Genomic DNA, 22,194 nt, shown 5'->3' on the forward strand with positions numbered 1-22,194 from the left:
CCTTTTATAGATAAGCAAACTTAGAGATTGATGTTTTCTTAACAGGTAGTGATAGTGTTTGGGTCTATTTGATTCTTCAATAGTTTATACCTTTCACAATCTCCCTCAATAGTTTCTGCTTGATTCTTCTTCCTTTCGTTTGGATATGTTCTAATTGAATCAAGGTCTTTTTAATGATTGCTCTCTCTCTTTGATCATGAAGGATCTAGAATTTTCCATTCTCTAACGCTTAAATATAAATGCAATTTTAAGGTTTTAATAATTATGAGATTTATAATTAATTATGTATTACTTAGTTTATATATATATAGACACACACACACACTCGAGCTTATACGAGCTGTTCACGAGCTTAGCCGAGTCGAGCCGAGCTTGCTTCGTTTAATATTCGAGCTAGGATTTGTGTTCATGAAGTGTTTCATTTAATATTCGAGTCGAGCACGAGCCGAGCTTATGCGAGCCGAGCCCGAGCTTGCTCGCGAGACGTTTCGCTCACTTAACAGCCCTACGTGATGTAAGTAAGCTTGTCCTTTTTGAAAAAAAATAAAAAATAAAAAAAATCCCTCAATTTCTTTTGATAAATGATAGAATTTATTTATTTTTTAATCATCTCTATAGGAAATTGATAAATTTACTATTAATTTTGTATAAAGCTCACATGAGTCTACAAATTTAATAATTAATCTATTAAATTTATAAAATGAAATAAGGTATTTTCATTGTGACTTAAATTACAACATACATGTTATTAAAACTAGAACATCAAAGCTAGATCCCACTTTCTCACAATTATTATTAAATTTGTGATAAAATTTTATTAAATTTTAATTTAATGATAATATTGAGAGAATAAAATGAGTTTAGTAAAATGAGAGTAGACCTTGCAAATCAATGGCGTTCACGTCATAGGACCTACACAATTTACGGAACATCACTTTTATTTAGCGTATCTTTTTCTTTTTTTACTCTTTTACTTTTTTCTTTTTCTTTTTATTCTTATTCTTATTCTATTTGTCTCTATCTAATTAACAATTTCACGTTAAAGCTACAATCTAGTTCTTGCTTTTCCTTAAAGGGCCATTTCCGGATAACGACTCAATAAAGCATAAGTATTATTATATGTCATAGCTAGTTTAAATATTAATCTTTATCATCTTTTTTTAAACTCATAAATTTGGCATATGAAACTGAATTGATTAATTTGTTGAAAAACTGCATTGATCAAGTAATTTCATAAAGAAAATTCATATGAATCTTTCGTTACCTATACACCACTTCAAGGTTATAACTTATAACATGCAAAATTTGAAGCAGATAATACATTCTAGGAATCAAAATCACATGATTACGTACCATATTTCATGTATTTGGGAATATAATTATGTACATAGCTTTACGCTAATGAGACTTTCATCACGAACTTATACATGTCGGTGATTTCATGCATATCATCGATCTTGCGTTTCTTTTTGTTTTTTTTTTGTTTTTAACTTCGAATTGGAATTGTGCACACTTTCCAATAGGCTTTTCAATTGAAATATTTAAGATTATCTTCTGATAGTGAATTCTATTGAAAAATATTCAATTAATTATATTTAAAGAGTATTTTTGTCTAGAAGACAAAAATTAAAGAAATTTAATAGTTCCTTGCAAAAAAGAATTTAGCTTAATAAGTGTTGAAAAAGGAACCTACAGCATGTGTTAGTAAATTTCTCAATAGTCCAAAATTGAACTTTATTCTCTCTCATTCTCATAAAAAAAAAAATAATCTCCACGTTAGCTTCAGCCAGAATGCAAAGGGCAGCAAATGAAGGCACTTCCAGAATCCAAGGATGAATTCCATATACCCTAACCTAATGACTATAAAAAAGGCTCACAGCCAAGCCAATAGACGGCACTAACTGGACTGAATCCAATTTAGCATTGAAAGACCTAAAATGGCAGAAACAAAGGTAAGCCTGAAGCTTTTGATAGAGCAGAAGAGCCAACGAGTGCTGTTTGCTGAAGCAGACAAGTCATTTGTTGATTTACTCTTTAGCATTTTCACTCTGCCGTTGGGAACTGTGACAAGGCTCCTACGAAAGCAAAACATGGCAGGCTGCTTGCGTAGCCTGTACAAGAGCATTGAGAATCTGAGTGATATTTACATTCAGCCGGACCAAGACAAAAACTTTCTGCTAAGCCCAAAAGTAGCCAATATTTCTGGTGCTAAAGTCCCTCTCCTCTTGCCAAGCCTTGAGCAGTCGGGCACAGACAGGAAAATTTATAGGTGTGGTGGCTACAACAACTGTCAGTACGTGGCTAATGACCCGAGAGCAATTTGTCCTTCGTGCAGGAATCAAATGGCCACCGAGCAAACTTATGTAGATTACCCACCGAAGGATACTAACGCATCCTCCTCTAGTGAGGGGGGTTACGTGAAAGGGGTGATCACATACATGGTGATGGATGATCTGGAGGTGAAGCCTATGTCAACCATCTCTTCTATCTCTTTACTTACCAAGTTCAATGTCAGGGACCTTGGAGCCGTTGAGGAGAAAGTGGTGGATTTGGGCATGCATGAGGTATATAAAGCAGTTTTCCCTTTCTTTCTCTGCATTACAACTATATATATATATATCAAATGCTTCTTTTACTTCCTGTTATCTAATGCCTCTTCTGCTGAAGTGTTTTTTTATTACCCATGATGACAATATTGTTACTTTGTGTGGTTGGTTGTTAGGTTCTGAGTTTGTTGGAAGCTTCTTTGCAATCGAAGACTGTTCTGACCGATATCTTTCTTCGAAACAATACTGACAAGGAGGAGAAGATTGTTTTGACCCATGTCATCCTTCAAAATGATACCGACAAGGACGAGTAATTCAGGTTGTGGGTAAAAAGATCCAAATGAAGTTACTGTTGCTTCTAATTACTCTTTTAATTTCAAGATGCAAGAACTCTATGTAATAATTGGTTCAGAAAGTGTTAATTGTGAGATTGGTATTTTGGCGTTTTATTGCAACAATGTTTCTCAAGTTCTGTTATATGAACTTGTATGTTTCATGTTAATCAAATCTGGTTTGCTATTATGATTTTTATTTGTTTCATGTTAATAATTAAACTTCTGCAAAATTATAAACTTGTACTATTGCTAATAGTAACAATTACAATCGTTTAATTTATTATCCAACTCGTATTGATTGATTGCATTAGTCAGATTCCAAATAAGATTTAAAGATACAAAAATGAGAAATATGGTGGCTCGACCACTCATTTTGTTTTTGTTTTTAAATATATAGATATATTAATTTTTTTAAAAATTTTTTAATGTAAGTAATATGTGTTCTAATATGATTAGAGCTAACGCGCGTGTAAAGTTTAATAAAATGATTTGCTAATTTATTTGATGGTAGGGATCCATTTAATTTTTTTTTTTTCTCTCCTTATATATATAAAATACATAATATTCCGGTTCTTCAACTTTGATCTCTAATGATAAAGAATTTTTTTTTTCTTATCTTTAAAAGTGATTAATTACTTTTTTTTTTTGACACATATCCCCCTCAAACTAAAACCAAATGACAATGTTCCCTCAAAACTACTAGTCAATTATCATTTTACCCCTTAAAGCCAGCATAAAGGCAAAAATGACCTCAAAATATTCTTAATAAGACAAAAATATATTTATAAATTCGAAAAAAAAAAAATGAAAAAAAGGGGAATCACCCCCATTTGACCAAATGGTTTTGAATCAAGAAAAGCTCACAAATTTTCTTGTATTTGGCTTTGAAATTCGGTAAACAGCCATGAGAATAAGGAAAATTTCATCATAATCTGGTTTAGGGATTATTAATGATACATTATATATATATATATGTAATGATTTATACTATGTATGAATTTCATGCTAAAAGCGATGTTGAGCGTGCAAATCTTGCTAAAAGCAGCCGATCCTTAGAAGCACAATCTGGACTTTAGGGGAAACGGATCCTTTCCATTTCAAATGAAATGGAAAGGATCCTTTTGCGACTTTAGGAGTTAATGCAGGCGATAATATGCCAAAATGAAAGGTAATAAGAAAACAAAAGTAAAGTGAATAAACCAAATAAGCAACCCAAATTTTATGTTTATAGTAAAGTGAAATATTTTAAAGAAAATGATTAATATATATGTGATGATGTGAGTATACAGATTTGTTTGAGTTATAGAACAGTTTTATGAAATAGAGATTTTTTATTTATTTATTTTAAGAAAGATATGTTTAAGAGGTTGATGAAAGCTGTTTTCAAAGATATGCCACAAACAAAACAAAACACACTGCCGCACCAGATTTGACTAAAATGGAACATATAAAGCAACTCCTAATTAGCAATTTCAAAGATAATATTTTAGAAAAATAATCCCACAGGGTTCTTGCACCTAGCTAGAAATTAGAAGACCAATACAATGCAATACACGCTTCTTTTCATTTTCCTGGCAGTTAACGATCTGGATTGGTTCGAAGGAGGACATCAGTCAGAACCGTCTTTGATTGCAGAGAAGCTTTGAACAAGTTCAAACCCTAGCAACACACCAGACAAAGGAGCAAACTAGTTATTATACTGAATGATTAGAGTGGCATTAAAGTAATATTCCACTACTCTCCTCTATTATTTATTTATTTATTTTTTAAAAAATACACTTTATTTCTCCGAAGTATCACTATTTTGACATTTATACCTTAAAAGTTTATAAACTAACACTAGAACCCACAAACTACGTAACCATGCCATCTAATATCCTACATTAATTTTTTCTGCCTTTTTGGATGAAACTTATGTCATGTGCGTCACACATGACATTTTCACCCCAAAATGTCATGGAGTAAAGTGTATTTCCCCTAAATTTTGTGGGGGGCTAATGACGCCAACTCATCTTTACACCTAATAAAAAAAATTAAAAAGTAACAAAAAAATAAAGGAAAATAAACTTAGAAAAATGGTGGCTATAGCTAGCTAGACCACAAGCCCAACTACCCTTGAAGACGTTTATGGACGGCCCCCCAAAAATTCTCAAGTGGTGGTTATGCCACCCACAAAATGTTAGGGGATGATTGAGCCACCCCAAAAACTCCTATAGAGTAGCTAGGCCACAAGCAGAGGTTAGGAAGTGGCCCAAACCACTAAAAAAAAGAGCTTTAAGGTGGCAGGACCCCACCCCTAGGTGGAGGAGATGGGAGGCTCTCCGCCACATTTATTTTTTATGGTTTATATATATGGTTTTCCACTTGTTCTATCCAGTTTATATTTTATTTTTTTATTATGATAATGAAAAGATTGGTTTTCCACTTGTTCTACCCAGTTTATCATTCGATGTTCACTACCAAAAAAAAAAAAAAAAAAAAGAGGCAGCAAAAGAAGCATTTCATATTTGAAATCAAGGGGTGAGTGGCATACCTCATCCATGCCCAAATTGACTACTTTCTTCTCAATATCCCCTGCTGCCTTCACATTGAACTCTCTAAGCAGAGTGAAACTGGAGTCGGTGGACATGGGCTTCACCTCCAGATCATCCATCACCATGTACGAAACCATCCCTTTCACGTAACCTACCTCTCTAGAGATACTGTTCATGAAATCTTTGCACGAAGAACATGAATATATATTTCCCCTTCTTATATTCGATTTCGTGGATTCGATTGGCGCTGCAACCACTGTTATGGCACATATTTTTTGTTTTTTTCCTGCATGTAAACAACTCATCGTTTGGCAAGAGGAGAGGGGCTTTAAGACCAGGAATGACTACTCTGGGCTTTAACAGGAAATCTTTGTTCTGGTCAGGCTGAAAGCAAGCAACGCTCAGATTTTCAACGCTCTTGTAGAGGCTTGGCAAGCAGCCTACCGTGCCTTCCTCTTTCAGGAGCATAGTGACTGTTCCCACGGGCAGACTGAAAATGGTGAAGAGAAAATCAACAAATTCCTTTTCTGCTTCAGCAAAGAGAACTCGTTGCTTCTTTTTGTCTACCACAAGTTTCAGGCTTACAGCGCTTACTTTAGTTCGAGTGGTGAAGGTTACGTGAAAGGGATGGTTACGTACATGGTGATGGATAATCTGGAGGTGAAGCCCACGGACCACGGTCAACATCTCTTTCGTCACTCTGCTTACCCAATTTAATGTTGAGGATGTAGGGGATATTGAGGAGAAAGTGGTCCAATTAGGCATAAATGCGGTATGGAATTCTACCCTTGCTTTCTGTACTTGTATTATTACAACTCTGAAACCCTTTTTTTTTTCTTCATTTTGGTGAACTTTGAACATTAGATCACTCGTTAAATTAAGTTTATGAGGAATGATAGGGACCCAACTTTTTTGCCCAACAAAAGTTCAACTTTTGCCTTATTTATTTTTTTAAAATAAAATAAAATAAAAAATGAAAAAAATGTTTGAAGCAACCCTATCTATTTTTTGTCTTTCTTTTATTTGGTATTTTTTAAAAAATGAAAATTGGTATTTTTTTCATAATAATGTCATTTTTTTCAAGAAAATGTCATTATTATGAAGAAAAATACTATTTTTCATTTTAAAAAAAATACTAAATAAAAGAAAGGCAAAAAATAGATAGGGTTGCTTCAGACATTTTTTCCATTTTTCATTTTGTTTTTTTTAGAAAAAAAATAAAGGGTAAAAGTTGGACTTTTGTTGGGCAAAAAAGTTGGGCCTTTAGCATTTCTCTAAGTTTATATGTAGAGTCTTAAGAGGAATGATAGGGACCCAACTTTTTTGCCCAACAAAAGTCCAACTTTTGCCTTATTTATTTTTTAAAAATAAAATAAAATAAAAAAATGAAAAAAATGTTTGAAGCAACCCTATCTATTTTTTGTCTTTCTTTTATTTGGTATTTTTTAAAAAATGAAAATTGGTATTTTTTTCATAATAATGTCATTTTTTTCAAGAAAATGTCATTATTATGAAGAAAAATACTATTTTTCATTTTTAAAAAAATACTAAATAAAAGAAAGGCCAAAAATAGATAGGGTTGCTTCAGACATTTTTTCCATTTTTCATTTTGTTTTTTTTAAAAAAAAAATAAAGGGTAAAAGTTGGACTTTTGTTGGGCAAAAAAGTTGGGCCTTTAGCATTTCTCGAGTCTTAAACCATGAATACAGATCTTTTTGGAAGCAGTTTGTGGGAATTAATGTCATAGCAGATATCACCTAAAACAAGGCATAGGATAGCTAGGTAGGCTATTGCTCATTGGTTTGGATAGGCCCTTCGTCTTCAATAGCTAGATTATTAATTTTATTGTTTACATTTGTTTATCGAATATATTTTGTTTTTACCCTAAGATCATTCACATCTAGTTCAACAAAATAGCTAAAATGGTATTTTGTTGAGCCATGTAGCTAAAAAACTATCACACCCGGCTCAACAAAATACCCAACCATCTGTTGAGGAGCTACAGTGCTCAGCAAATTTGTTGAGCAGTTTAGCTCAACATTGCATGTCATATATAATAAAAAATTCATCAATTCTTTCTCCGGTAATTAAAAAATGATTTTATCTTTCTTGAATGCTTGAGGTTGAGTGCTTTATATTGAAAAAAGAATAAAGAAATAATAGAAAAATAATATTTAAATGATAGAGAAAAAATATTTAAATAAACTAATAAAAATTAAAATGATGAGCCAGATGTGGGTGCTTTAAGAAAGTGAATAACTAAAATAGAAAAATGTAGTCATTTTAGCCAAACATTTGATGAGCCGGATGTGAATGTTCTAAGCTATATATTATATATCATGATTGACGATAGGCTATTTAAGATTTACAGTTTGCTTGACTATAATAACTATATATTTTGATCATTTGTCTTGTTTGTTGCTAGGGAGTGCAATTGGTCAAGGCTTCTCTTTAATCAAAGACTGTTTTGACTGATGTCTTTCTTCAAGTGAAAACCGCTGCAACTGAGGTGTCAATTAAAGATGAACGTGTCTAACGGGGCGAATGAAGGCAGTGTTGCATATTATATTTTTCTTTTAACTTCTAGGTGTTAGAACTGTATGTGATTATTTATCTATAAAAGTATCTGTGGGATTGCTAGTTATGTTTTGTTTTAGTTGCGATCATGTTTCTTTTTGTCCTTGTCGTGACCAACTTGTAGATCGAATTCAATGTTAACATTGTGCGGCATGAAATTTGCTTTGTTAGTTTTTTGTCTCTGAATTTGCATTATTTATCTTTATCAAATTTATAGTAAGCTTCTGTATGGTTTATCCCCAGGACACTCTCGATTTTCGATCACTTGTTTACCGAGGTGTTTGATGTTTAAAAGTGAGGAGAAATTTGGTTGTACTTAGACAATCCTTGGCCTAGTAGGTGCCACACTAACATGATAACTGCCCACCAATGAGGGTAGAGGAGGTGCAACCGATGCATAATTTTGGTTCGGCTGAGAGTCTGAGACCAATCTGAACCTGATGGTGCCACATGCTATTTCGTATCTTGAAGATAATAACGCAAACTCAGAAACAAAATATTTTTGTTTGATATAGATAAGGGCACTTGGCACTGATTAGAGTAGTTTGGAGAAATTCTGAGGGGAGCTTCAATCGTAACTCCTTGACAACAAATTCTGCGATGATTTTGGTAGTGCCTCTCTTCTCGATCAATCAATTTCTTGTAGTTGTTGTTACCTATCGTTGATTAGAATAGGGTTGAATGCCGGTCTTTTGAGCGTCATGCCTTTGCCTGTGTTTTATTATCACTGATCTCTTGACAATCAATTAATTTTTTTTTTTTGTTAAATCACGTAATTTATTCTGCAACCCATCATGTATTGAGATGTGAAGATTAAAAGAAAAGGAAACTAAAATGAGGAAGAAGTCTATTGTAGGTTTGATTATTGTTGTTTGAAAATAGTCTCTCTTTTTTTCTTTTTTCTTTTACCCCTAAGATCAAATAAGATGGCCAAATCACCATATGGTTCGCACACCCACATACCAGCTAAACTAGGTGATCGGCCCAATTTAAGAGGATATTGCAAATTGGATAATCCATTATTAGTTTGAAAGAAGTATGCCTACCTCTTATAATTTTTAATGGACACAAACTTCCTCTAAACTGGTTTGAAGAAAATTCTCCCGATTCAATTTAGTAATCGACAAATGCCCTTTATCAAGTGAGATGCACATCCATTTTTTAATATAATTAAAAAACTGCTTTCACCGTCAACTTTTATTTTACTCTAACGTAATTAACTGCTCTTCTAACACTCAAAACTCACAAAGCAGTCTAAGGTCTCTTTCCCTCAGCCGTTCATCTCCCTTCTCAGTTTTCTCTCTCAGACACGGTCTGAAAAGTTGCAGCTGGAGCTGGACATGTATCATCGTGATGGCAATAGAATAAAAAATAAAGGTAACAACACCTGGAGAATCCAAATCAACCTCAATCTCTGATCAGAAGCAATCCAATAAGAGTCAGCATAGTTGTGAAAAGCAGTACAACAATGAGTGCTCTCAAGATCATTTCACTCGATAGAAATAATCCTAGTAAAACTCATGTACCCATGTAATCGTGACAGGTTAGAATTAAACCTGTAATCAGAATTGTTGTTGTCTCTGTTTTTATCGCGAGTGTTTGCAACACTAGATACATCGGATTGTGCATTCTGCTGCGAGAAGTGACACTAGCTAGATACATTGTATTGTCCAAAGGGTTCTTGTTTTCTCAATTATACGGTACACACAGAAGGCTCCTCTGTTTTCCCAGCACAGAGCAACACCTTATCAAACATATAGCTTACTCTTGGACAATGGACTCCCTTTATAAGTTTGAGTGAGAATGAATTTTAGCCCATGCATTTACGTTTGATTCTATTGCCATCATTCCAATACGATTTTTAGATCGTGTTTGAGAGAGAGAGAGAGAGGAGATGAACGGCACATCACTCCAATACGTTTTTCCGGCCGTGTGAAAGTTGTTGAACGGCTGCGGAAGAGAGACGGTTGGAGTACTGTTCTGTGCCTTTGGGTGGTAGAAGATGAGTTAACCGATCATTAATATTTATTGCGCACAAACTCCAATTGGCTCAATTGCTTCAAGTAGTTATTGCTACGCATCAACAATTATTAGTGAATGCTCGGTGCCCAAAATTGGAATGGTTTTTTCCATTGAGAAAATCAACGGCCCGTTGCAGCAAAATGTTTATTTGACTGTTCCGAGTCCCGTAGGTTCATGAATGGTGACTGCAAATGCAAAGGGTAACAAAAGAAGTCCCTTCCAATAGTGAATTCCATATAGCGGTCTAACCGCACTATAAAAAGGGTAACAGCCAAGCCAACAAAGGGCACTTACGGGATCCTCTTTAGCGTTGACATTATACCTAAAATGGCTGCAAAAAAGGTAAGCCTGAAGCTTTTGATAGACTACAAGAGTCATCGAGTGCTCTTTGCTGAAGCGGACAAGAAATTTGTTGATTTTCTCTTTAGCATTTTCACTCTGCCGGTCGGAACTGTGACTAGGCTCCTACAAAAGCAGAGCATGGCAGGCTGCTTGGGTAGCCTGTACAAGAGTATTGAGAATCTGAGTGATATTTACATTCAGCCAGACCAAGACAAAAACTTTCTACTAAACCCAAAAGCGGCCATTTCTGGCGCTAAAGTCCCTCTCCTCTTGCCAAGCATTGAGAATCTGAGTGATATTTACATTCAGCCAGACCAAGACAAAAAGTATCGGGTAAACCCAAAAGTGGCCAATGTTTCTGGTGCTAAACTCCCTCTCCTCTTGCCAAGCGTTGAGCACTCTTACACAGACACGAAATTTTATAGGTGTGGCGGCTACAACAACTGTAAGTACGTTGCTAATGACCGGAGAGCAATTTGTCCTTCGTGCAGGAGTTCAATGACCACCGAGCTAACACACGTAGACCCACCAAGTGATATCAACGCATTTGAAGAAGTAGTCATTTCTAGAGCTAAAGTCCCGATCCTCATGCCAAGCGTTGAGCGGTCATATACAGGTGGGAAAGTTTGTAAAAAATCTTGCAAACGCAAGGGAGGTTCTAGGTCTTGCACGAGGAGTACGATCTCGTCCGAAGTCCCCATAGCAATGAACAGCGAGGTAATAAGTTACGTAGAGTACCACCCACCAAGGGATATCAAGGCATCCTCCTCTGGTGAGGGAGGTTACGTGAAAGGGTTGATTACTTACATTGTCATGGATGACCTTGACATGAAGCCCATGTCCACCGTCTCTGCTATCACTTTACTTACCAAATTAAATATCACGGATGTAGGAGCTGTTGAGGAGAAGGTTGTCGATTTCGGTATGGATGAGGTATAGTAGTCATTCCTTGCTTTCTATGCATTCCAACATTTTTTTTTTCTTCGTTTGGTGGGATATTGTAGCGTAACTGTTATTAATATTACACATGATGACTATTTTGGTCCCTTGCTAGGGTGTGAGATTGCTGGGGGCTTCTTTGCAATCGAAGACTGTTCTGACCGATGTCTTTCTACCCAATAATGGAAATCATACTGTTAATGAGGAGTACAAAATTCAAGATGTTGAATGAAGGCAGTGTTATTACGTTTGTGATGGCAATATCAATATGACAATATCGTTGAAGTATGAAGACTAATGGTGTTAGGAGTATATATATTGCTATCAAGTGTCTTTTATTTCCTTATCCTTAATTTAGTTCAAGTTCAAAGTTGTTTATGTTATTTACATTTACTCTAGGTTGTTTAAACAGTGACATGTGTCCTTTGAACATGTGAAATATATCCCTTCAACCTAAAAAGTTTTTCTCCAAACTGGGTTGGTAGCCTTATATATAAAAGGTGATGTAGCCTAGTAATTAACAATTAAGGAAGAGTTATATATTTCCAAAATCCAAACTGTTTGCTTGAGTGAAATACTATTTTCTTCTTTGATGAGACAATTCTTCTCGTGCTGCATCACATTCAAATACACTTCTGGTGAGTAGAGAGCAGAGCCCCTTAATTGGGACGCTATGAAGTTGAAGGACTACGTACCCCGAAATCTGCTTTGTTTTATTTTATTTTTTTTTTTCTAAAATATATTTTGCAAGTTGGGAAATACATACAATTGAAATTAAAAAAAAAAAAAAAATTTCATTCCAATTGATCCCTTGAATATATGCAGTCCCTTAATAGTCTATCCCTAGTAATTCTAAATGTCACCCTCATGTCTCCTTGTGTCATCCCAAAATTAATGTGATCTATCACAATGCAATAGTGATTTTAAAAGTCATATCAATTTTGAGATGACATGTAGCATTACTCATCTATCATATATGTATATCATAATCTAAAAACATCATGGCTCAAAAATATCTTTTTTTAAAAAGTAGATTATTAGTATCTTAACTTTTCAATGACACCCCATTGGTTTCGATCAGTTCAAAATACAGGGTTAAGCACATTTTAGTACTTGAGTTTCCATACCTCGTTTATGGCTAAAATTAACGAATTTTCATGTCATAACGTTCCATCTGTCACATGGCCCAATAAAAAATTTTAAACAACTTTTAAAATGAATAAAAAATAGAAAAAGCCACCCATTTGGCCAATGGGCCCTTGGGGTTGGTTTGGCCACCCCAGATTAGCCGTAGGGGGTGGTCGAAACTACCCTCCACCCCCTAGGTTCTTGGAGGTGGTTTTAACCCATCTCCTCTACTATCAATTGGGAGGGGCGAGCCACCCCATGACCTTTGGGGATGGTTTGGCCATGTCCAACGGTCCAAGGGGCCAAACCTTTGTATTTTTTTTTTTCTTCTTCTTTTTAGCCATTGGCAGGAGGTGGATGAACCATCACCAGGGAATTGGGGATGGCCATCGAAGCACCCCTAAACCGGAGCCACCCCCAATAACCAAAATGGAGGTTGCAGCCACTCCCAATGGTCAAAAATAGGGGTGGCCGGCCGCCCACTCCCTTTGGCCAAAAATGGGGGTGGCAAAGAGCCACCCTTCAACTTTTTTATATTTTAATTTTTAATTATTTCTATTTTTTATTCATTTTAAAAGTTTTTTAATTTTTCTAATTGAGGCATATGACACATGGCACGTTTTGATTGGTTTGACGTGAAAATATGTTAGTTTTATCAACAAAAGTTGGATGGACATACCATTTTTGTATTTAGCAATTAGCCATAAGCAAGGTATCATCTATGATATAAAATGAAACCTATGTGAAAAAAATTAAAGTCATTAAAACCTAAGTAGCAAAAGCGCACTTAACCCTAAAATATTTTTTTGTTATAAAATGTTTTTCAGGTTCATATATGGGTAGTGCAGCCCAACAAAAACCCAAAACATCCGATGCTTAGAAGTTTTCTATTTTTAATTTCAAAAGCAAAATAACTAAAAACGTCTTATTTAAGAGTATTCTTTTTATTTAAAACAATTTTTTATGTTCTAATATAAAAGTGATCCCACACAATTTATGATTAACATTAACATTTTTTCAATTTTGTTCTACATTATCTCAAGGATCATTATATATTCGCGGTTTCCTCGAATAACTTGTGGCCAAACAATTGCATTCGCACAAACTCCAATTGGCACTTCAATTGCTTCAAGTAGTTATTGCATGTTACTCATTAATTTGAGGCCAAAATTGAATGGATTTTTCCAATTGTGAAAATCAAGAGTCCCTAGTAGATCAAGTATGTATGGATGGCAGTCTTTATTTTCATGAGATTAATAAATAAATACGAAATTTTTATCAAAAAACAGTCCCTTGTAGCTAAATGTTCATATGACTTTTGGAAGTTACAAACGCCAATGATTTTCCATTGAGAAAATCAACAGTCTCTTGCAACAAAATGTTTATTTGACTGTTCCATGTCCCAGAGGTTCATGAATTGTAACTGCAAGCGCAAAGGGTAGCAAAAGAAGTCCCTTCACTTCCAAGAGTGAATTCCATATACCCTAAAGACTAGAAAAACTGTAACAGCCAAGCCAATAGAGGGCACTTTAGCATTTCCATACCTAAAATGTCAGAAAAAAAGGTAAGCCTGAAGCTTTTGGTAGACAAAAAAGGCAATCGAGTGCTCTTTGCTGAAGCGGATAAGAAATTTGTTGATTTCCTCTTTAGCATTTTCACTCTGCCTGTCGGAACTGTGACTAGGCTCTTACAAAAGCGGAACATGGCAGGCTGCTTGCATAGCCTGTACAACAGCATAGAGAATCTGAGTGATATTTACATTCAGCCAGACCAAAACAAAGACTTTTTGCTAAATCCAAAAGTAGTCTTTTCTGGTGCTCAAGTCCCTCTCCTCTTGCCAAGCGTTGAGCAGTCAGGTACAGACAGTAACTTTTATAGGTGTGGAAGTTCAAGCCACTACAGCTACGTGGCTAATGACCGGAGAGCAACTTGTCCTTCGTGCAGGAGTCAAATGACCACCAAGTTAAGCTACGTAGAGTTCCCACCAACGGATATCAAGGCATCCTCCTCTGGTGAGGGAGGTTACGTGAAAGGGGTGATTTCTTACATGGTGATGGATAATCTGGAGGTGAAGCCCATGTCAACCATCTCTTCTATCACTTTACTTACCAAGTTCAATGTCAGGGACCTTGGGGCTGTTGAGGAGAAAGTGGTGGATTTAGGCATGGGTGAGGTAATATATAGCAGTTATCCATTTCTTTCTATATATGTTTGTACTTTCTACGGTTGCGTTCTTTTCTTTTCTTTTCTTTTTTTTTTTTTTTTTTTTTTTTCTTTGTATAATGATGTCTATTTTGTTTCTTTGTTTGGTTTGTTGTTAGGTTTTGTGTTTGCTCAAGGCTTCTTTGCAATCGAAGACTGTTTTAACTGATGTCTTTCTTCGGATGTGAGCATAAAGAACCAAATGAAGGCACCGGTGTTTCTTAATAGTTTTTTTTTTTTAATTTCAATTTGCAAGAACTCTGGAATAATTGGTTCTAAAAAGTATCTGTGATATGGGTATTTTGGTGTTTTTGCTGCAACCTTGTTTCTCATGTTCTGTTTTATGAGCTTGTATGTTCATGTTAATCAAATCTGTTTTGCTAATTTGATTTTAGCTTGTTTCATGCTAATATGTAAACTTCTGCAAATTATAACTTAATAATATTGCTAAAAATGCTAATTAATTGTTGTGGGTGAGGGTTGTGATTTTGATTTCTAGTTTTTGTGGTGTTGGTGTTGGGAAGGTGTGAGGAATTGTTGGTGTGTTATTTGGAGGACAATGCGATGAGTAAAAATTAGGGATTGTGGAGAAATGTTGGATTTTGGTTGTTATAATGGATGTTTTGAAGTTGAGTATGGCTTCATTTGGGTAGTGTAACATGGAGGGAGGGTTTAGTGTTGATGTGTGGTTCAGATTTAATGTGGGTTTTAGGAGGTTTTTATTCGAATGGTAGGGTTTCCGTTCCAACTAAATTGACCTATTTTTTCTATTCGAACTAAATTGACCTACAAATTGTTTGAACCTGCAATCTCAACCCGTTTGAATGATCTCATTACAAAGTGCCCTATTCTAACCCCCCTTGATTGAAGCTCATTGGACTGAGATTGTCACCAAGGGCCTCATTCAATTTATATATAGGGGAAAATCCACTTTAACCCCTGAAATTTTAGGAGTTTTTCAATTTGAACTCCAAAGTTTAAAAATTGGTAATATACCTTCCCAATGTTTCAAAAAATTTTAATTTAAACCTTCCGTTACAATTTCTGTTAAATTGGACGGAAATTTTTTTTAAAAAAGCCTGAGGGTAATTATGTAATTTTAGAGATTTTCGTCCAATTTAACGGAAATTATTAACGGAAGATTTAAATTGAAAATTTTTGAAACATTGGAGGGCACATTGCCACTTTTTAAACTTTGAGGTTCAAATTGAAAAACCCCTGAAACTTCAGGGGGGTAAAGTGAATTTTTCCCTTATATATATATATATATATATATATTTGGAAAAATATAAATTGAATATATTTTTTATTGCAAGGGACCTATTTGGCTATTTCACAATATAATCGAGGCTGCATGTAAAGTTAATTGCCTCCAATTTCCATCAACTTCTCTAATGGTAGGAAGTGTTAGGAACATTTCTAAGAGATAGTTCAATCGGCTAAGATCATGCCTAATAAAGCGGAAGTCACTAATTCGAATTCTCCTCCCCTCTCTTGTATGGACATGTAAAAAATAAAAAATAAATAAGTGTTAGGAACATTTTTATTTTTCATTTACTTTAAAAAGTGCATATATAATTACTTTTCCAAACTGGGAATTATTCGTCAAAATCTCAAAGTACAAGAACCAATACTTTGGTGACCTTACAAGTCCGCGTTGATCACCTTATGGGACCCACACAATTTATGGGATCACTTAACCAAGACTTTTTCTTTTTTAAAAAAAAAAAAAAAAAAAAAAAAAATTATTCTGCACCGCTTTAAGATTATAAATACACAACTCAAGCGTAGCGTATGATACCATTTCATGAATTAATTTGGATATAGAATCTCATTAATTTGTGGCCAAAATTGGAAGGGTTTTTCCATTGAGTAAATTAATCAACAGTCCCATTGAAAGCAAGTGTTTATTTGAATGTTCCAATTCCCGAAGGTTCATGAATCGTGATCGTGACTGCTAATGAAAAGGGTAGCGATAGAAGTCCTCCCTTCCAAGAGTGAATTAATTCCATATGACTCAAAGACTATAAAAAAAGGGTAAGAGCCAAGCCAATAGAGTACGCTTACTTACTGGACTCAATCTCTAGAATGGCAGCAACTAAGGTAAGCTTGAGGCTTTTGATAGAGAAAAAGAGCCAACGGGTGCTTTTCGCTGAAGTAGATAAAAAATTTGTTGATTTCCTCTTTTGCATTTTTATTCTGCCGGTCGGAACTGTCACAAAGCTCTTACAGAAGCAAAACATGGCAGGCTGCTTGCATATCCTGTACAAGAGCATAGAGAATCTGCGTGATATTTACCTTCAACCAGACCAAAACAAAAACTTTCTACTAAATCCAAAAGTAGCCAATATTTCTGGTGCTCAAGTCCCTCTCCTCTTGCCAAGATTTGAGCAGTACTCTTATCCTCCCAAGAAATTTTATAGGTGTACCGAAAGCTACAACTACAACTGCAACTACAACTTTAAGCACGTGGCTAATGACCAGAGAGCAATTTGTCCTTCGTGCAGGAAATCAATGACCTCAGAGGTAAGTTGCGTAGACCCACCAAGCGATAATATCATGGCATCCTCATCTAGTGAGGGAGGTTACGTGAAAGGGGTGATTACTTACATGGTGATGGATGATCTTGAGGTGAAGCCAATGTCCATCATCGCTGCTATCACTTTACTTACCAAATTTAATGTCACTGACATAGGGGCTGTTGAGGAGAAGGTGGTCGATTTCGGCATGGATGAGGTATATATAGCAGTCATCCCTTTCTTTCTCTGCATTAATTAACTACTATATATATATATATATATATATATATCAAATTCTTCATTTAGTTCCTATTTGGTGTTAGTTCTTTTTTCTTTTGCTAATGGTAGTTCTAGTTTTACAAGTCTGGATCGGAGGACATATTGCTGCGTCACTGTTATTATGAGTGATGACTATTTTGTTCTTTAATCTGGTCGGTTGCCAGGGTGTGAGATTGCTCGGAGCATCTTTTCAATCGAAGACTGTTCTTACTGATATCTTCTTAGAGAAGGATCGGAACCATACTGTCAACGAAGAGTCTGAAATTCAAGATGTTGAATGAAGGCATGCCTTTTCGCTCTGATTGATCCAAAAAAGTATCAGTGAGATTGGTGTTGCAGTCGCAACCATGTTTCTATATATATTCTGTTTCTTGATCTTCCTGTACGTTGTATTTTAATCAAATATGGTGTGGTAATATGCTTTTTATTTGTTTTCTTCAATAAAGAACTTTTGATACGATTCTATGCATACAACATTTCATATGAACTACCGAAAATGAGGAAAAATGATCATTTTCATTTTAAATCTCCTCAATTTCTTTTATTTTAGTACATTTTGAAGGGTAGTATTATCCAAAAATTGTAATGATGGTAATGCACTAAATGCACTAAATGAAGAAAATGAATGAAATTTGAAATGGAGAAGATCATTTTCCCAAAAAATAAAAATAAAAATAAAAATAAAGATGTCTTAAAGTAATTTCAAATCGGCTTGGAACATGCTCTAGTGGTTGCTGAAAGATGTAAAATTGAACAGCTGAATTCATATTATGCTTTGACGATATTAATGACCTCATTTATTATGGAGGGATCTTAGGAAGAATCAAGATCCCTACAATTTCAAAGAAATTATAAATTCTCAAATTACAAAATTTATGCCATCTTTTTACATCGAAACACTTTGAAAAGTACTACCTATTAAAAAGGTGGCATGTTACATGCGAGAGTTGAGTCTATTTTTATCATATTCTTGCTCTCTATATATATTGTAAAAAGCATTGAGCAAAAAATTGTTTTTTGATTTTCTAAAGAAGTGTAGCTGTGAAAGTAAGGAAAATTTGTTCTGACTACCCCGATAACATGCCACAATTTTAATATGTTGCATATTCCAAGTGTTTCGATGTAAAGAAACGTCTTAAATTCTATAATTTAAGCATATATGATTTCTATAATTTAAGCACATATAATTTCTTTAAAATTGTAAGGGATCTTAATCCTCCAATAAGAGTTTTCAACTTTAGACATTAATAAATTCATTACAAAAGAGTAAATCGATCACACGGAAAACCCTCTGTTGATTAATTGTCGCTCCACACAAAGGGAGTCCTCAATCCAGTGTAGAATTTCACAATAAAATAAAGTGTTTGAAGTAGAGAAAGAGAAACATAAATTATGTGTTTCGGCCGAGTTGGCTTATGATCTTTATTTACAAATTAAAGCCTTTAGAGGATACATTTTTTATTGATTCATTTGATTGTATTTATAAAGCTTTACAAATAATTTTAATAATTTTAAAATATAAATAAATTATTTTAATTTAAAATGATTAAATCATCATCTATTACAAAATATTTTATTCTTGTCGATCGATCAGGTCACTAGGCGGATCTGATAAGTCCAAAAAACCTGTTCAACACTTGTATATAAAGTCAATTACACTTGAGTAATATATATATATATATATATATATATATATATATATATATATATGCTATTCTTTAATTAACTCATTTATCAATGAGGAATGATAAATGCTCTAGTAGTGAATTGGGCATAAAAAGAAGAATTATTCGTTACACTTTGGTACGTATGTTAATGTTATATATCCTCCAAATTAGCTTTTCTACATACTTTTTTTTTTTTTTTTGGTCTTGTCTTCTTAACCTGTTCAACTTACCTTTAATAAATAAAGGAAAAAAGAATAAATTGTTATTAAAGCCATGTCTACCGATCGACAACCAGGCTAATTAGCTGATTAATTAGTTATGGGTGCAAATTCTCTTTTGGTTTCTTAGCAACCAAGTTATGTATCAGAGCAGGCTTTTTTAAATCTTATTTATCATCTACAAGAGTACTACAATATTTAGAGAATATTGGAAATATGATATATGCCCAAAATTTGCATTAATCTGTTTTCAGCCTTGATGTTGATGTGGTTTTGTCTATTTAATTATATCATCAAGCTCGGGCGAAAGATGATAAAATAGCTCAATTAATTTTTTTTACTAAAAGCGAGTATTTTTGTTAATGTATTTTGAGAATATTTTTTTATTTTTTATTTAAAAAAGTGTTATAATGCAATATAAATATAAACAAATTGTTTTCTGCGGCTTTTAAGAAGTGCTTTAATTTTGCCTTCCAGAGAAGGGAAGTTGAAAATGCATGGTTTTCTAAAAGTTGCACGTGTGTGTATATCTATAGAAAAATGTTAAGTGTTCTTCTAGTGTTTTCTTGTGTCTTCTCAACTGTGATGTGATTTTTAAAATTACCGTTGAGTTTGAGACTATCATTATTGACTTTTAATCTATTGGTAATTTTAAAAGTTACATCACAGTTGAGAGGACACCATGAGAACACTAGAAGAACAATTAACATTTTTCATATATATATATATATATATATATATATATATACTTTTAATCTATTAGAATCAAAAAGAACTTAATTTATTGGCAACCAAGCTAGCTACTTATTAGGCTTGGGCGAATATTGAGAGAAGAATATGCATTGCTCAGAAGTAAAGCAATTGCATGTACGAGTTCGAAGAAATTCATATAAAATTAATGGTGAAAGGACACTAAAGCTAATTAGCTACTAGCTCTTGCTTTTCCTTGAAAAGCAACTTCTATCTAACCAATATATTAGGCGGTTTTTTTTTTTTGTTTGTTCTTTTTTTCCTTTTCTTTGTGTCATTATCTAACAAAAGGCTACTAAGATCTCTTGCGTTTCCTTAAAAAAAGCCACTTGCGTATAACGACTGAAAAAGCATAAGTTATTTCCCATATTCTTGGCAGAACATTAGGTTTAATTTGCTTCCTTAAAACGAAAGGCAAGCAAAGCATATCACATCTGTCTGACAGCTTTCCTTCCATCATTTCTCGTATTTTTGGTAGAACATTGGGTAATATTACGCTTTGTACGTGCACTAGGCCTTAATTACGAGTTGCTACAATAACATGTGACATTTAATACAACACCATCGTCTTGTCCGTATCAAGACAGAATGCGAAACACGTCATGAGTTACATGACCAAACACTGCACCTAAATAGATCGAGCATTGCCAAATAACAAGGTGACACCTAGTGGAGCACATGCAGAGGAAAGAGAGCCCATGATGTAAAGAAAAAAAGCTATCAAAAATATGAAACTAGCTAGTTTTACCTCTCTTTTTTCTTAAGAAATTATTAACTTAACCATCAAAGTATTTTTCCGTTAACTCAGCCAACGAAATCATCCATTTATGTTTCTTTTTATTGTAGGTTTCATTGGCTTTGAGAGATCCCTTAATAATGAATTCAGTACTTTTTCCTTCAAGAAAGCCACCTCCGTATAACGACTCAAAAAGCATAATTTTTTTTTAAGTAAAAAAGCATAAGTTATTATATGCATCTTCTACATCTTTTATCTCAGCACATAAGTTATCATATATATGTACTGTATATCATCTTCTTTCTACAACTCGTAATTTTGATTGGAATCAATTATGATAACAAAATCATTATTTTGTTGGAAAAACTGCATTCAAGTAATTTATTTCGAAAGAAAATTAATTCGTATGGATCTTTGGTTCACGATCCACCATTTCAAGGTTATAATACATATGCAAAATTGTAAGCGGATATAATACATGCATGGTACGAATCAAATCACATAATGATCACATTTCATGTGTCTCCGAGAATATCATGTTTTTTTACATAGCTTTACGCTAATGAGACTTTGATCATGACATTAAAATTAAAGACGGGAATAGGAAACAATTGCGCACAAACTCCAATAGAAAAAGAAGGCACTTCCAAGTTCCAAGAGTGAATTCTCAAAGACTATAAAAAGGGTAACAGCCAAGCCAATAGAGTGCACTTACTGGACTGAATCCTAGCCTGTTTAGCATTGAAATACCTAAAATGGCAGCAACCAAGGTAACCCTGAAGCTTTTGATAGAGAAAAAGAACCGACGGGTTCTCTTCGCTGAAGCAGACAAAGAATTTGTTGATTTCATCTTTAGCATTTTCACTCTCCCGGTGGGAACTGTGACTAGGCTCTTACAAAAGAAAAACATGGCAGGCTGCTTGCGTAGCCTGTACAATAGCATAGAGAATCTGAGTGATATTTACATTCAGCCAGATCAAGACAAAGGCTTTTTGCTAGACCCAAAAGTAGCCAACATTTCTGGTGCTAAAGTCCCTCTCCTCTTGCCAAGCGTTGAGCACAATGAGCAGTCAAATACAACCAAGAAATTTTATAGGTGTGGAAGCGGAAGCCATACCAGCTATGTGGCTATTGACCGGAGAGCAATATGTCCTTTGTGCAAGAATTCAATGACCACTGAGGTAAGTTACGTAGACCCACCAAGCGATATCAAGGCATCCTCTTCTAGTGAGGGAGGTTACGTGAAGGGGGTGATTACTTACATGGTGATGGATGATCTTGACGTCAAGCCCATGTCCGCCATCTCTTCTATCTCTCTGCTTTCCAAGTTTAATGTCACGGACCTTGGAGCTGTTGAGGAGAAAGTGGTCGATTTTGGCATGGATGAGGTATATATATAT

The 22,194-nt window shown here is 34.5% G+C and overlaps 5 protein-coding genes across 5 annotated transcripts in view; 4 read left to right on the forward strand and 1 right to left on the reverse strand.

The window, feature by feature from the left end:
- The first annotated feature begins 1,915 nt into the window (after nt 1–1,915).
- Nucleotides 1,916–3,065, forward strand: LOC132188541 (uncharacterized). The gene is made up of 2 exons (XM_059603031.1): nt 1,916–2,564; nt 2,723–3,065. Exons 1-2 carry the CDS (start codon nt 1,938–1,940, stop codon nt 2,858–2,860), a joined length of 765 nt encoding a protein of 254 aa, XP_059459014.1. The 5' UTR covers nt 1,916–1,937; the 3' UTR covers nt 2,861–3,065.
- Nucleotides 3,066–4,459: 1,394 nt separating this feature from the next.
- LOC132188079 (uncharacterized) lies at nt 4,460–6,102 on the reverse strand. The gene is made up of 3 exons (XM_059602489.1): nt 5,714–6,102; nt 5,415–5,583; nt 4,460–4,540 (listed from the first exon to the last, which is right to left on the reverse strand). Exons 1-3 carry the CDS (start codon nt 6,100–6,102, stop codon nt 4,460–4,462), a joined length of 639 nt encoding a protein of 212 aa, XP_059458472.1.
- Nucleotides 6,103–13,972: 7,870 nt separating this feature from the next.
- Nucleotides 13,973–14,813, forward strand: LOC132188080 (uncharacterized). Its single transcript, XM_059602490.1, has 2 exons — nt 13,973–14,596; nt 14,745–14,813. Exons 1-2 carry the CDS (start codon nt 13,973–13,975, stop codon nt 14,811–14,813), a joined length of 693 nt encoding a protein of 230 aa, XP_059458473.1.
- Nucleotides 14,814–16,714: 1,901 nt separating this feature from the next.
- Nucleotides 16,715–17,824, forward strand: LOC132188701 (uncharacterized). Its single transcript, XM_059603231.1, has 2 exons — nt 16,715–17,361; nt 17,588–17,824. Exons 1-2 carry the CDS (start codon nt 16,867–16,869, stop codon nt 17,702–17,704), a joined length of 612 nt encoding a protein of 203 aa, XP_059459214.1. The 5' UTR covers nt 16,715–16,866; the 3' UTR covers nt 17,705–17,824.
- A 3,725-nt stretch (nt 17,825–21,549) lies between these two features.
- Nucleotides 21,550–22,194, forward strand: part of LOC132188081 (uncharacterized) — a 1,279-nt gene continuing 634 nt past the window's right edge. The window contains exon 1 of the mRNA XM_059602491.1: nt 21,550–22,182. Within this exon, the coding sequence (XP_059458474.1) occupies nt 21,550–22,182 (633 nt within the window). The remainder of the gene's footprint in view (nt 22,183–22,194) is intronic.

The sequence above is a fragment of the Corylus avellana genome, chromosome ca7 (assembly GCF_901000735.1).
Source record: "Corylus avellana chromosome ca7, CavTom2PMs-1.0".
Lineage (NCBI taxonomy): Eukaryota > Viridiplantae > Streptophyta > Magnoliopsida > Fagales > Betulaceae > Corylus > Corylus avellana.

What these genes read in the sequence shown, in the direction of transcription:
- LOC132188541 (XM_059603031.1), top strand. Translation starts at nt 1,938, where the DNA reads ATGGCAGAAACAAAGGTAAGCCTGAAGCTTTTGATAGAGCAGAAGAGC. An exon ending in TGGATTTGGGCATGCATGAG is followed by an intron (nt 2,565 to 2,722) that starts GTATATAAAGCA and finishes GTTGGTTGTTAG; the next exon opens with GTTCTGAGTTTGTTGGAAGC.
- LOC132188079 (XM_059602489.1), bottom strand. Translation starts at nt 6,102, where the DNA reads ATGTTGACCGTGGTCCGTGGGCTTCACCTCCAGATTATCCATCACCAT. An exon ending in CTCTTGCCAAACGATGAGTT is followed by an intron (nt 5,584 to 5,713) that starts GTTTACATGCAG and finishes TTTCATGAACAG; the next exon opens with TATCTCTAGAGAGGTAGGTT. An exon ending in TCAATTTGGGCATGGATGAG is followed by an intron (nt 4,541 to 5,414) that starts GTATGCCACTCA and finishes GTGTGTTGCTAG; the next exon opens with GGTTTGAACTTGTTCAAAGC.
- LOC132188080 (XM_059602490.1), top strand. Translation starts at nt 13,973, where the DNA reads ATGTCAGAAAAAAAGGTAAGCCTGAAGCTTTTGGTAGACAAAAAAGGC. An exon ending in TGGATTTAGGCATGGGTGAG is followed by an intron (nt 14,597 to 14,744) that starts GTAATATATAGC and finishes GTTTGTTGTTAG; the next exon opens with GTTTTGTGTTTGCTCAAGGC.
- LOC132188701 (XM_059603231.1), top strand. Translation starts at nt 16,867, where the DNA reads ATGGCAGGCTGCTTGCATATCCTGTACAAGAGCATAGAGAATCTGCGT. An exon ending in TCGATTTCGGCATGGATGAG is followed by an intron (nt 17,362 to 17,587) that starts GTATATATAGCA and finishes GTCGGTTGCCAG; the next exon opens with GGTGTGAGATTGCTCGGAGC.